Source organism: Sarcophilus harrisii, chromosome 4 (genome assembly GCF_902635505.1).
Source record: "Sarcophilus harrisii chromosome 4, mSarHar1.11, whole genome shotgun sequence".
Lineage (NCBI taxonomy): Eukaryota > Metazoa > Chordata > Mammalia > Dasyuromorphia > Dasyuridae > Sarcophilus > Sarcophilus harrisii.
This window is the reverse complement of record NC_045429.1, coordinates 156,284,683-156,298,633: the sequence shown is the minus strand read 5'-3', so window position 1 is coordinate 156,298,633 and position 13,951 is coordinate 156,284,683. Positions and strand designations below refer to the sequence as shown.

The following is a 13,951-nucleotide window of genomic DNA, read 5'->3' as shown; positions in this document are numbered from 1 at the left end:
CCCGTGTAAGGCAATTATTATATTATTTAAAACTGAGTTCTTCTAAAAATCATAAAGGAGGGATTTTTTTAAAAAATAGCCATTGAATCATCCTTTCTTTTTTTCCTCTTTCTTTTTTAATTAAAGTTTTTTTTTTTTTATTTACAAAAGATATGCATGGGTAGTTTTTCAACACTGAACCTTGCAAAACCTTATGTTCCAAATTTTCCCTTCTTCCCTCCATCTCCCCCCCCAAATATGGAAGGTAATTCAATACATATGAAATATGTTAAAATATGTTAAATCCAATATATGTATACATATTTATACAGTTATCTTGCACAAGAAAAACTGGATGAAGAAGAAAAATAAACTGAGAAAGAAAACAAAATGAAATTGAATCAAGAAGGAAAAAAAAAACCGAGAAAGAAAACAAAATGCAAGCAAACAACAATAGAAAGAGTAAAAATGCCATGTTGTGGTCCACACTCGGTTCCCACAGTCCTCTCCCTGAATGTAGATGGCTCTCTTCATCACAAAATTATTGGAATTAATCTGAATCATCTCATTGTTGGAAAGAGCCATGTCCATCAAAATTGATCATCGTATAATTTTGTTGTTGTGTACAATGATCTTTTGGTTCTGCTCATTTCACTTAGCATCAGTTCATCTAAGTCTCCCCAGGCCTCTCTAAAATCATCCTGATGATCATTTCTTATAGAACAATAATATTCCATAATATTCACATACCACAACTTATTCAGCCATTCTCCAATTGATGGGCATCCACTACTCAGTTTCCAGTTTCTTGCCATTACACAAAGGGCTGCCACAAACATTTTTGCACAAGTGGGTCCCTTTCCCAAGGAGAGATATTTTTAGTGATTGTTAAAAATACCATTCTCACTCCCAATGTTTTTGTTAACTCCTTTGAATCCTGTGTCATGAAATTCCTACATGCAGTGGATTATTTTCCCATACAAAAAAAAAAAAAAAAGAATGAATGAATGAATGGAGAGAAAGAAAAAAACAAACAAACCTGAACACATCTATTTGGGTCAAACATGGAGCTAAAAAATGTGCTCATACTTAAAAAATTCTGAGGTGTAGAATTGGCCAGATGGTCAGGCTTACCATAATCTTGCTTTCAATAAAGACATTCTGTTTGCCTTACACAGAATACAAGAATCTCTGACATGGAAAGGATCTCAGCTGGAATCTAATCCAACCACCCTTAATCAAGAATATTCTCTAATGCATACCTGACAAGTGATCATTCAGCCTTTAATTGAAGTTTCAAATGAAAGATAACCTACTTTACCTAACCATTCCATCTTTGGTTAGTTCTAATTGTTAGGAAATGCTGATCCTCAAAGGATCATTGCCTCACTGACCTGTTTGTTAAAGCTAACATCCAAATTGAAACCTATCCAACACTATTCATCTTGAGTGATGCTTCAACAAGTTTTTCCATATGTTCACCACAGGAGGTCCACCCAACATAGGGGTTCCTTCTTAGTTTTCTCTTGAAATAATGAGGTCCTTGAAGTAGCATAATAACTGTCTACTAGCCATCCTTTGCTTTTGCTGCATTGCTTACTTTGGAGAGAGGCAAAGGGGACCTTTATTGTGTCACAGCATCCTCATACCATATCTTTCTCTTAACAAATGAAAAAATAAATTGTAAAGCATTTAATAGTGTCTGACACATAGTAAACACTTGATAAATGTTGGCTATTATTATTTAATGTCTTATGAGTTACCATAAAGTTCAATTCTTTATAGACTATAGTGTACTACTATGACTCAGAATCGTATAGTATCAGCAAAAGAACACAAGTTCAAAATTGGGCTTTTCTTTCAAGAAAAAGCTTGGAGGGGCAGCTAGATGATACACTGGAGAGAGCAACAGCCCTGGAGTCCAAAAAAGGTTTGGAGTCATTCAAAAAAAGAATTCAATTTCCTAAAAGCAATTTGGGCATTCTCTGATGTAATTATGGGTCAAAGTCATTGTTCACTTAAAGCATTTGTTCAAGGCATAAACAATCAGATTGTCCATTCAATTGCTTTAGCATAATCTGGTCAATAGGCTTACTCTTAATTCACTTAGCTTTTACTGCAAGTAGAGTTTTATGGATAACCATAGGAAAAAAAGATTTATTAATAAGAAATTCCTCTTCAATGTGAACTCTCTGTGTTGAATCAAGTTAATCAAACTTATATTTTCTTCTTTACAACTTTTACCCAGTGTATGAAGTTCTGCTTTTTAGAGCCAAACAGAAAAAAATCTCTTTTCTACGTTATAACCCTTCAATTTTTTTATGTGGCATTCCTTATCATTTAGATCTTTAATTCAAGGTTAAAGTTAAAATATATATATATATCAGAATGTTTAATGCAGTTTTACAGAGTCCAGAATGGACTGTTATTTTGGTTCAACAAATAATGCCATTTATAATTTAGCTCAGAACCACTTACAACTTCTCACCCACTAAAAAGAACTTAAAAGACATTCTCTCCTTAAATAATTCCCTTGAAAATTTTACTAAGTACAGCTCAAAAGCAAATGTGTCTCCAATTGTGTGACTCCAAAACTACTGGTCATTGTCAGTTCTGTGGTTCAGCTTGGCCTCCATACTACTCATTTAAAAAGTTCTAATTTTGAATTTGCAAAAAACTTCTGTTTAACATTTGAACATAATTTCCACCTTCTTTCCCTAGTCTAACCCCAATTAACCATGACTTTAATCTGCCATTAGTTCATCAAATTGCAGTCTAAAACAGTATAGGAGAATCTTCAATGTTTGACTTATAAAAGAAAGGAAAAACTAAGAATATAAGAAAAATAGAATGGGTAAACACATTTACCTGGAAATCTATATGAATGCATGTATGTATATACAGATTAAGTGAAAAGATTGAATTGAGTCCAATTTTCTGTGATATGAATCTAGAAAATCTTAATTTTCTAGCTTTTAACATCTGTGAATATAAATAATTAAAGTAGAAATTCTCTCCCTCAGTATTTACATACAAAACTGTACAAATATGGCATATCAGACATGATCACTAACCACTAAAAATTATCCACAAGTTTATATGACTATCATCATACTTTAAAAATAAGCAAAACTTAAGAATTCCCTATTAACTATCATTTGTGACTTAAAATGTTCATTAATGGATGCCCATTAATTGGAGAATGGATGAGTAAATTGTGGTATATGAATGTTATGGAACATTATTGTTCTGTAAGAAAGACCAGAAGGATGAATACAGAGAGGCTTGGAGAGACTTATATGAACTGATGCTAAGTTCATCATTATGATGATGAGATCATTATACACTTCAACAACAATACTATATGAGGATTAATTCTAATGTAAGTGGCTATTTTCAACAATGAGAGGATCCAAATCAGGTCCAATTGATCAGTAATGAACAGAACCAACTACACCCAGGAAAGAACAATGGGAAATGAATGTGGACCACAACCGCAATTCTATTCTTTCTGTTATTATTTGCTTGCATTTTTGCTTTTCTTCTCAGATTATTTTTACCTTCTTTGTAAATGCGGTTTTTCTTGTGCAGTAAGAGAACTGTATAAATATGTATACATATATTGTATTTAACATATACTTTAACATATTTAACATGTATGGGACTACCTGCCATCGAGGGGAGGGGATGGGGGGAAAGAGGGGAAAATTTGGAATGGAAGTTTTTGGAAGGGTCAACGTTGAAAAATTACCCATGCATATGTTTTGTCAATAAAAAGGTATAATTTAAAAAAAATTTTTTTAAATGTCCATTAATTTTGGTTTGCAATAATAATAAATTTCATATTTACCCGTATTTATGCTTTCCACTCTTAATGGGAGACCAGATTGGGCCACAGCCACAAGTTTTAAAGCAATATAGAACTGACTTCTTCCAAAATAGCCAAGTCTTGTTGCACCACAAAGTTCCATAATCTGAAAAAAGAACATAATGTCCAATGTAAGACTATATGCCAAAAACAAAACTCCCCCAAACCCTAAAACAAAATTTTGCTTGAAGAAAATAATTCATTTTATTAATTTTTTCAAAACAGAATGTACTATATTAGGTCCACTCTTTCAAATTTCAATATTTTCACATTTGCAGATTTGAAAATGGAATTTTTAGAAAGAGTTGAAAATAATTTTTTTTTAATTTAATAGCCTTTTATTTACAGGATATATGCATGGGTAACTTTACAGCATTAACAATTGCCAAACCTCTTGTTCCAATTTTTCACCTCTTACCCCCCCACCCCCTCCCCTAGATGGCAGGATGACCAGTAGATGTTAAATATATTAAAATATAAATGAAAATAATTTTTAAAAATTTCTTTGGTCCTCTTGTACAACTAAAGTCCACCTTCTTGGTCATTTCATTCTTTTCCAAGTTTCCATTATAGGTTTCATTTAAGATGATTAATAATGAAATTATGTACACTGCTTTTCTCAATGACTAATTTAATAAAATGAAGACACAGAGTGACTAGTATGGTAGATTCAGGAGATATTTGGCATAATAGACCAGAAGAAGATCAAATTAAACTTTCTAAAACTGAAAAGGGATTACAACTCAATTACCTTTAAAGGTAGGGCAAAAAGGGAACAGATAAAGAAAACAAAGGAATTTTAACATATGGAGAAAGAGAAGGTTAATGGGGATGGGACATGGAGTAGAGAGGGGAACTTCAAAGAAAGAAAAAGCTTTGGAACAAGTGCTTGTGGGGAAATCTCATAAACTGACTTCTAGAGATGAATAAAAGAATTGCTGGGTAGCAGCAAGGGCCCAAATGAACTTAGGTAATAAAAATTTGTAGAGGATTCAGTCAATAGAATTTTATGACTTCCTCCAGAAAGAGTTCATCAGCTCTGAAATACGAGTGGGAAAGGCAGATGATGGAGTGAGGAAAAAGACAAGCTTTAAGAACCAGCAGAGCAGGAACAAGGCAACAGTAAGGGAAACAAAGGACTAAGAGGTGGAAAAGATCTTTTAATTGTTTAACTATACAGTTTCAATTGAAGAGAGAAAAAGCAAAACTAGAATGGCCTTGGTTCACCAAGTTATTTGAGACCAGAAGTCATGGTGGGGTTAAAAAGAAAAGAAGAGAGGGGCAGGTAAGGTAGAACAGTGGATAGAGCACAAGCCCTGAAGTCAGGAGGACGCGAGTTCAAATCTAAACTCAGAAACTTAAAACACTTCCTGGCTGTTTGACGGTGGGCAAGTCACTTAATCCCAATAGAGAGAGAGAGAGGGAAGGGAGAGAGAAGGAAGGGAGATAGGGGGAGGCAGGGAAGGGGAAGGGAGGTAAGCAGGGGAGGGAGGGAAGGAGAAAGAGGGAGAGACATTAACAGAATGATCAGAAAAGAATTTTAAATTTCAACAACCTGAAGATGGAAGAATTTGGGATAACTATGAGATCTAAAATGCAACCATTCTTGTGAATATAGAGGAAAATAATTTTTAAAAAATGTATATCAATAAATATTATACATTTTAAGGAAATAGCCACATTTGAATTCAGGTCCTCCTGCCTTCAGGACTGGTACTCTATCCATTGCATCACCTAGCAGCCCTGGAAGTAATTTTTTCTGCTTAAAATTGGGTGTGCGAATGTGGGGATAGGGACACAGGGAAACAGACACAGATACACAGAAGCTCAAAAACAATAGAAAAGGGGTCTCTCACGTAAAATGAGTGCCAGATCAATTGGAAACAGAAATTATGTAGTCTATATGGCTTTATTTCCAAGAGAAGCAAAAGAAGAACTCTCACCTGAAAGTCTCATGGTAGAAACCTTGAAAACCTAAGCAAATAATAGTGGATGGGTACCAGAGAGATGTAGCATTTCTACAGGTAGAAACTCAGACCCCATGAGCTCTGAAACTCCCTAACTCTCTCATAGTCAAGGTCTAAAGATCCAAAGCTCTGAATTTTTCAATCCAGGGTGGTCTAGTTTATGCCCAAGGGACCCAAAGGAAACTCAAGCAGAGATAATAATCTGGTACAAAGTCAATTTTAAAACTAATGCTGGAGAAATTAGTAAATCAAAGAAAACACCAAATAGCATAAGAAAATTATTGCAAATGTAACTTCCTAACAAATCTCAAGACTCAAAGGAAAAAAAAAAAATTTTCCAAAATGACTACAATAATCCTAAGAAGAAACAAAGCAAGAGGCATGTTGTTGGTGGTTTTTGTTTGTTTGTTTGTTTGTTTTTAATGATACAAAGGTTCTGGAGAAAAGAAATGGAAAAATTAAGCAGTTTAGAAAAGAAAGTAGTACATCTTACAAATTCCTGAATGCTAGAACAAGCTAAACTAAAATCAATAATTCGTGAGATATAAAGAAATATAAAACAAAGTCTTTAAAAAAAAAAAGGCAGAAAAAAAAAGCTATCTTGATATCAGAAACTGACCTGGAAAACAGATTAAGGAGAAATAATTTAAAAATTATTAGACTTCCTGAAAACCATGTTTTTCAAAAGCTATGGCATTCTATTTTAAGAATCATAAAATGAAAACTCCTCAAATCTATTAGAACCAAATGGCAAAGTAAAGATAGAAAGAACCCAATGAGCACCTCCTGAAAGTAACCACAAAAAGGAAAGTCCCAATAACATCCATCAGTCAAAATCCAGAGTCTTCAGATCAAAGAAAAAATACAGCAACCAGAAAAAAATGAAGCAGTTCTGGATCATACAAAAGATGGAGGTTTTTACCAAAAAATTTTAGAGATTTTGGAATACTTTGGATATTCCAAAAGGCTGAAAATAGAAAGCTTACAACCAAAAACATTTTACCCTGAAAACAGAATATTATCTTCAGGGGGGGAAATGGATCTTTAATTAAAAAAAAAAAAAAAAAAAAAATTTTTTTAACATTCTTGATGAAAAAACCAGAACTCAAAATGAACTCTGAAACCCAAACTCAAGAATCCAGAGAAACCTAGAAAGGCGGCTGTATTTGAGCAACGATCTGTATGAAGATGTGTACTGCTAACACTGAATAGAAGAGGAAACAAGTATCCTTTCAAAATCCTTATGTGTTCAAAAGATATGAGAGAATTAAATATGGAAAAAAGGGGCCCTGGGGAATGAACAATAATAGACAAAATAAATTTCCTGATCTTCACGAGTGGAGAGTGCCTTGGACTGTCTCTTAGACAATTGGGAAATAGCTGAACAACCTCTGGTTTGAGTGTAATGGAATACTAATAGACTGTAAGAATTTTAGAAAAGACAATTTCAGAGAATCCTGGAGGTTAAGAATTGAGTGATGAGTAAAGTGAGCAAATCTAGTAAAACAACATATACAACAAAATTAAAAAAAAAAAAACAACTTTGAAATATTTAAGAAGTCTGAGCAAAGTAATGACCACCAACTATATATCCAGAGGACCCATGATAAAGCGTCTTATCTACTTACTGACAGAGAAATGAAGAACATAAAGTATAGAGAAGACACATTTTTGGATATGGCCAATGTAGAATAAAAGGAAGTATAGGAAGGCACAGAAATATAAACACAAGAGACAGCATGGAACTGATTAGGGATGAGAACAGCAAGGTTGGCAAAGTTTTTAGATTAAGTAAAACAACTGTTCTGAATCATAGGGATTAAAAAAATAGAAGCAGAACTATGACTATTAGATGATAACGCAAAGAGTAGCAAATATGAAAAAGCTCCTAGATTTAATTGCCCCCTAAATTCTGAGAATACTGTCTCTGAAAATGATATACCTTTTCATATGGAAATCTCTCAGGTGATTGCAGTAGCAGAAGGTAGGGCCACAGCTTGTTTTTGGTGGCCAGGAGGATCCCGAGGTGGAAGAGATTATCTGACATATCTCAGATAGAGCCCCTAGGTTTTTATGTTACTAAATTTGTACTGTCTCTTACTGAAATTCCATAATCTTTTACTCTCCTCTACCCCCAAATCTCAAATATCATGTCATATGAGGAAATAGTTTCATAAGAAAGGATAGTGGTAAAATAAAAATTATATTTTCCTAAAACTATAAAAATGCAAATGTCAGTATCAAGATAAGATATGAAAAGAAAAACTCCTCTAGCAGCAGATATTTATATCAAGTAAGTGCTTGTGAATATTTCATTTTTAAAGAAAATCTGCTGAGGGTCAAAAGTTCCTGTTTCTGCCATTAAAAGGCATACACTAATCTGCTATAACAGAAAAGGCAACTAAAGAAAAGTCAGGAAAACAGAATTTTTTTTTTTTTTAAGGCCGTAATGGAACATTAATTCAGGGTTAAAGGAGGGTGGGCGACACAAGAATAATTTAAGGACTAAAGATGGGGCATACAATTAAGCTATTATGTTTTTATGGTAATTGTCTTTTATTCACAAATTCTTTTCAACAGTCTAACACTGCTGAGGTGTTAATACATGTTCCTAGATATGTTCCATTCAAAAAAAGAAAATGCCTCTACCTCATGTATCCTTCTATTTCTATCTATTTGCACCAAGGTGGCACATTTACATTTTTTCAGGTTTCTAAGGCATTAAGGTTTCATACTCTATAAAATGAATTTAATTGGTATGATATGAATTTAGTTTTCTAGCACATTTTAAAGTGTTTGGCTGATTGTATCAATACAAAATGCACTACTTTATCTGTTCCTACCTTATGGGTTTATCTACATTTTATTTACATCTTAAATCATTCTATAATGGAAGAAATGAATTTAAAATGATGGAACCAATGTTTTTGTGTGTGGCCAACCTTGGGAAACACCAGGAAAACATTAGAAAACCTAGTAAGGGAAGATTGCTTTGAAGCCCTCCCCCACTAAGAGTTCAGTAAGTTGCTAGGAGTCCAAGGCCCTAGAGAATGTTCCCAGGGTTTCCCAGGCTACATCACTGCTTAGCCAGGGCATCTCATATCATAGCAACTTCTTAGTAGAGTGAGAGACCCGTGGGTGGCAACTGTTAAAACCTTCTCCCACCCCCATATTGTTTGGTACTATATTTTCTAAAGTATCACAGATGTAGAATTGTAATAAACCAGAGAAGTTTATTTCACAATTTTTCCTAGCTAGGATGGACGTTGGCCACATTACCTCAAAATTATTTAGTGCATGGATATCACAGATGACAGACTCCTATCTGAAAATTTGAAACCCCAAACCACAAATATGCTCCCCCAAAGGGAAAAGTTCCTATCCAAAAACTCTAAAATAGGGAGAAGCGAGGAAAAAAGCAATACAACTTATTTCTACATCACAAAACAACCATTTTCCAACTTTTTTTTCCTTCTTAGAATGAAAACAAATCTAGCATTTGTGTACTTAATAAATCGGGCCAAAAGTTCCTGGAAAAATATTTTTAATATTTACTGATTCAAGACAGATCTAAGGTAGTTGTTGAAAAATAAATTTAGTTGCTAAATTATGAGAATGTGAAAAAAATCCTTTTTAAAAAAATTCCTATGCTATTCATTATGAACTGAGAAAGAATTGTAAATCTAGAAAAACAGCAGAAGAGATTTTTAACTGCTCACATTAAATAATTATTTGATAGGAAACCGATTATAATCTGCTTAACAAAGATGAAAAAAGAGAATGCACACCTTTTAATTCATCCATCAAAACAAAAACCCTCTAGTTTCTCTCCACTAATCCAAAGCAACTTTATTATCTTAAAATATAATTTGTCAGACTAACCCATTTGTATCTATAATTAATGAATCAAAATAAAATAAGTAATTAAGAGGCATCAGTGACAAATGAAATAAAATTTTTTTTAGTGATGATTATTTTAAAGTCCTGGCTCTGCTACTTACTTCCAGTGTGACTTTCAGAAAGTCATTTAACTCCTTTGGGCCTGTTTCTTCATATGTAAAGTAAGGTTGCTGGAGAAGATTACTTCTAAGGTTCTTTTTTACCTCTAAATTTATGATCTTACTAAAAACCTGTCATATTTAAAAAAGCAAGCTAATTGTTTTCTTGGATTTTACAAATTTTCAATTTAGCAATTTAAAATTTGCTTTTTTTTTTTAAATTGAGAAAGATGATATCCTTCACTCAGTGTCCCCCCCTCCCTAGTGTTATTTTAAGCAAAACTTAATATTTCATAACTTTTGGCAGTGAAGAATCAGAATATTTTAAAAATTACACATGATCTCAAAATCTCTCCCACATAATGCATCAGTCAAGAACTTAATTTGTGGTGAAATCAAAAGTTACTTTGTTTCCATATAATTAAGATTAACAACCAAAACAAAGGAATATATTCAAGTAAACTTTTTACTCATCATAGAACTTCATTACAAGGTTCACAAACATGGACTTCACCAGCAGAACCAGGAAGACACTGTACATACTAACACCAAGATTGTGTTATGTTCAACTATGATAGATTTGGCTCTTCTCAACAATATAGTGATCAAAAACAATTCCAATAGACTTTGGATAGAAAATGTCATCCACATCCAGAGAAAAGAACTATGGGAATCTGAATGCGGATTAAAGCATACTATTTTCACCTTTTTGTTTTGTTTTTCTTTTTCATGGTTTTTCCCTTTTGTTCTGATTTTTCTTTTGCACAAACTCTTATGAAAATGTTAAAAATTAATTGTACATGTACAACCTGTATCAGATTGTTTGCTGTCTTGGGGAAGTGAGAGAGAGGAAGAAAAAAATTGGAACTCAAAAACCTTACAAAAATAAATATTGAAAACCATCTTTACTTGTAATTGGAAAAATAATTTACCATTAAATTTTTTTTAAAAAGTCATCTGCATATATCAAAGTCTCTGCTTTTGTCCCTTAAGCCAAACCAGAATAATTAAAAGGGTTCTGTTTTTTGTTTGTTTGTTTGTTTTTTTAGTATTTAAAGACTCACGATCTATAGCAAAGCTCATTGGTTATCAATAATAACCCATGTAAGGTAGACTGACCAATATTATTTTTACAGTGCCTAAGAGAGATAGAGCATAAAAATTCCTGGACCAAGATCTTCTATTCCCCACTTTGTCATTTCCAGATTGGAAAATTAAGGCTCCAGTCTAAGGATTGAGGGAGGAAACTTTTTAGCCCTTGTCTGCTACAAACTACTAATAAAGATGACTACTATCACCAATCTATTTGAAAAAAAAAAAATCCCTACTATATCTCTTCATGAAAATGCTGAGAACATGTTCCAAATCTGAAGTACCATTTAGATGCATCATCCTCCACAATTCTTTAATGAAGCAAAGGAAATAGTGTACAATTTGCATAATTCAGTTAAGCTCCAGGACAACTGATCATTAACTATCTTGGTTACCCACCTCTGAACACTCTCCAGCTTATCAATATTCTTTTTAAGTCACTGCACTCAGAATACAATACAAATAGTTTAGAAGTTGTCTGACTTAGGCAGAATACAATAAGACCATCAACTTCCTATTTCTGGACTCTTATCAACATAGCCTGTCCTAAAATCCTCCATGTTTTACATAGCTTCTATCTAGCAGTGTTTTCTATTTTCTACATCAGGGGTCCTCAAACTTTTTAAATAGGGGGCCAGACTATAGTAAAAACAAAAACTGTTTTGTGGGCCTTTAAATAAAGAAACTTCATAGTCTTGGGTGAGGGGGATAAACATCCTCAGCTGCTGCATCTGGCCTCTCGGGCTGTAGTTTGAGGACACCTGTTCTACATCATATACTTATGACACTGACTTTTTGTAATCAAGCATAAGACTTAAAATTCATTCCTACAGTTGAAATACTGTACTAGATTCAATGTTCCAGATTCCCATAGTTCTTTTCTCTAGATGTGTATGACATTGTCTATTCAAAGTCTATTGGAATTGTCTTGGATCACTATATTGCTGACAAGAGCAAAGTCTATCATAGTTGAACATCACACAACCTTGTTCAATTTTACTAGACTCAATGTTCTAACCTGTCAAAGTTTTTTTAGTTCCTATTACCAATGAATTAAGCTATCCCTCTGAGTTTTCTGTCAAGTGCAAAGATAATGAGAATACTATCTGTGCTTTTATCCATGACAATGATAAAAATGTTAAATAGTAGAGTTGGGACAAGCACAGATCTCTGAAGAACTCCACTACACACCTCCTTCTTGTACTGATATCAAATTATTTATTAGTCTCACATCTACAATTGCCCAATCCATATTTCTCCATCTTCTCTACAAGAAAGAATGCAATACTTTATCAAAAAGCTTTATTAAAATCTAGATAAAACTATATGTGTACACACACACACACCTCCATAGCACTTTCCTCCATCTATTAGTTTAGTAATCCTGTCCACTATATACTCTCTAGTACAAATGTTCCTGAGATGTTTTCAAACATTGTCTTTGAATTTGGTAACAGATAAGAGTACATGAGAATATATTTTTGTCCTGGACTTTTATAGTGCCAAGACTATAAAGGAAGAAAAGTTAAGCCAAAGCAGAGCTGATAAAAGAAGACTTGTAGAACATGGAGGTGTAGATGGGCTAGAAATTGAGGTTATAAGGGCGAAAAATTTAGGAAGAAGGACAACTGAAAGGAGAGGATCAGAAAGGGAAATTTCAGAATGTAGAATTATAGTAGTGGCAAAATTATGAGTGGTGTGAAATTTAAAGAAAGACCCATGCCTGTGGGTGACTGGTAAATAAAGACATAGGCCTTAGGTGCTAAATTTATAAATTGTAAATTAAAGTAATGTGAGAAAGATATCATAATGGATTGATGGGTAAATATGGATTTTTATTTTCAGGCAATGTACTTTGTAAAGCGATCTTATGTTAAAAACAGAGTAGATCAATGATTTTTTTCTCCTTAATGTAGACTGTAATTCCCAAGAATAAGAAATAGGTTAAGACAGAAAGTCTGCTCCAAGCATAAATGTTCTTCACCTCCTTGAGGCTCAGTTTTCCTTGTAAAGTGAAGGTTTTGGCCTACATTAGGACTTCTTAAATTTTTTCTAAGAAATGTTCACAGGATCCTGAATATATAGGTCTATAAAATAGGTATACAAATCAAACATTTATAATAATAAATCATAAATTTATTTTAAAACAGCTCTTGGGTAAACATATAATTTTAACATTTATTACAGATGAAGACAAATTTACATACTAATGAATGTGTTTATCTTTACACAAAGAATTAAATCTTGATCAAATATTTGAAACTTTTTACTGCTGATAAATAAAAAAAGAATAAACTAAGTTCTCTTTCCTTTATATTAAAGCTTTCCCCAGAAACTTAGATGATTATGTAAATGAGGATATTTGTGTCCCTCTCATGAATTCACCCCCCCAAAATGTTAAAGGCTTTTCTTAGAATCTCATGAAATTGCACAGATATAAAGATATACACTGGTTGTCCATTAGCTGCCTCTTGTTTTCAATATGAGTCTGATTCATCATTTTCCCCCAGTAATACATTTCCCTGATGACATTGTAAATGATACTTTTTCTGCACAATTAGTCGTTTAAAATATTTTGCAGCCCACACATTGTACCCTATTATTATTTGGGTAAGCCTTCATCTCAGCTCTTCAAAGACTTTAGTATTCCATAACTTTAAACTATACATTGTACTTTTCCCCACTTATTAACAATGTCAAACTATTGAAGTGTATGTGTGTGTGTGTTGTGTGTGTGTGTGTATGTATGCATAAATAAATAAATAAAAGAGGCATTTTACTAGAAGAGTCTTAAAAGTTATTTTTCTCTAACAAATCAATTTTTTAGTAAATAGCAAGTGAAAAACAGTGGGATTTTGTCATCAATATGCCCTTCACTCAATCGAGATTGTAAAAGTAGAATATTGTTTGCAAAAGCCTATGTTGTTCCCTTCTATTATCCTCACTAAGAATGTCTGATTTATGTGTATAATCAGAAAATTATATATAACCATGAATATAGGTCAGTAGTTACTGGCTTAAAATAATAAGGTTTGGGATATTTTAAA

At 33.1% G+C, this 13,951-nt stretch overlaps 1 protein-coding gene across 9 annotated transcripts in view; it reads right to left on the bottom strand.

The window, feature by feature from the left end:
- Positions 1–13,951, bottom strand: part of REPS1 (RALBP1 associated Eps domain containing 1) — an 84,131-nt gene that overhangs the window by 51,685 nt on the left and 18,495 nt on the right. For all 9 annotated transcript variants that reach the window (XM_023503231.2, XM_003769497.4, XM_023503233.2 and 6 more), the window contains exon 2: positions 3,830–3,953. In XM_023503231.2, coding sequence (XP_023358999.1) covers positions 3,830–3,953 — 124 coding nt within the window. The remainder of the gene's footprint in view (positions 1–3,829; positions 3,954–13,951) is intronic.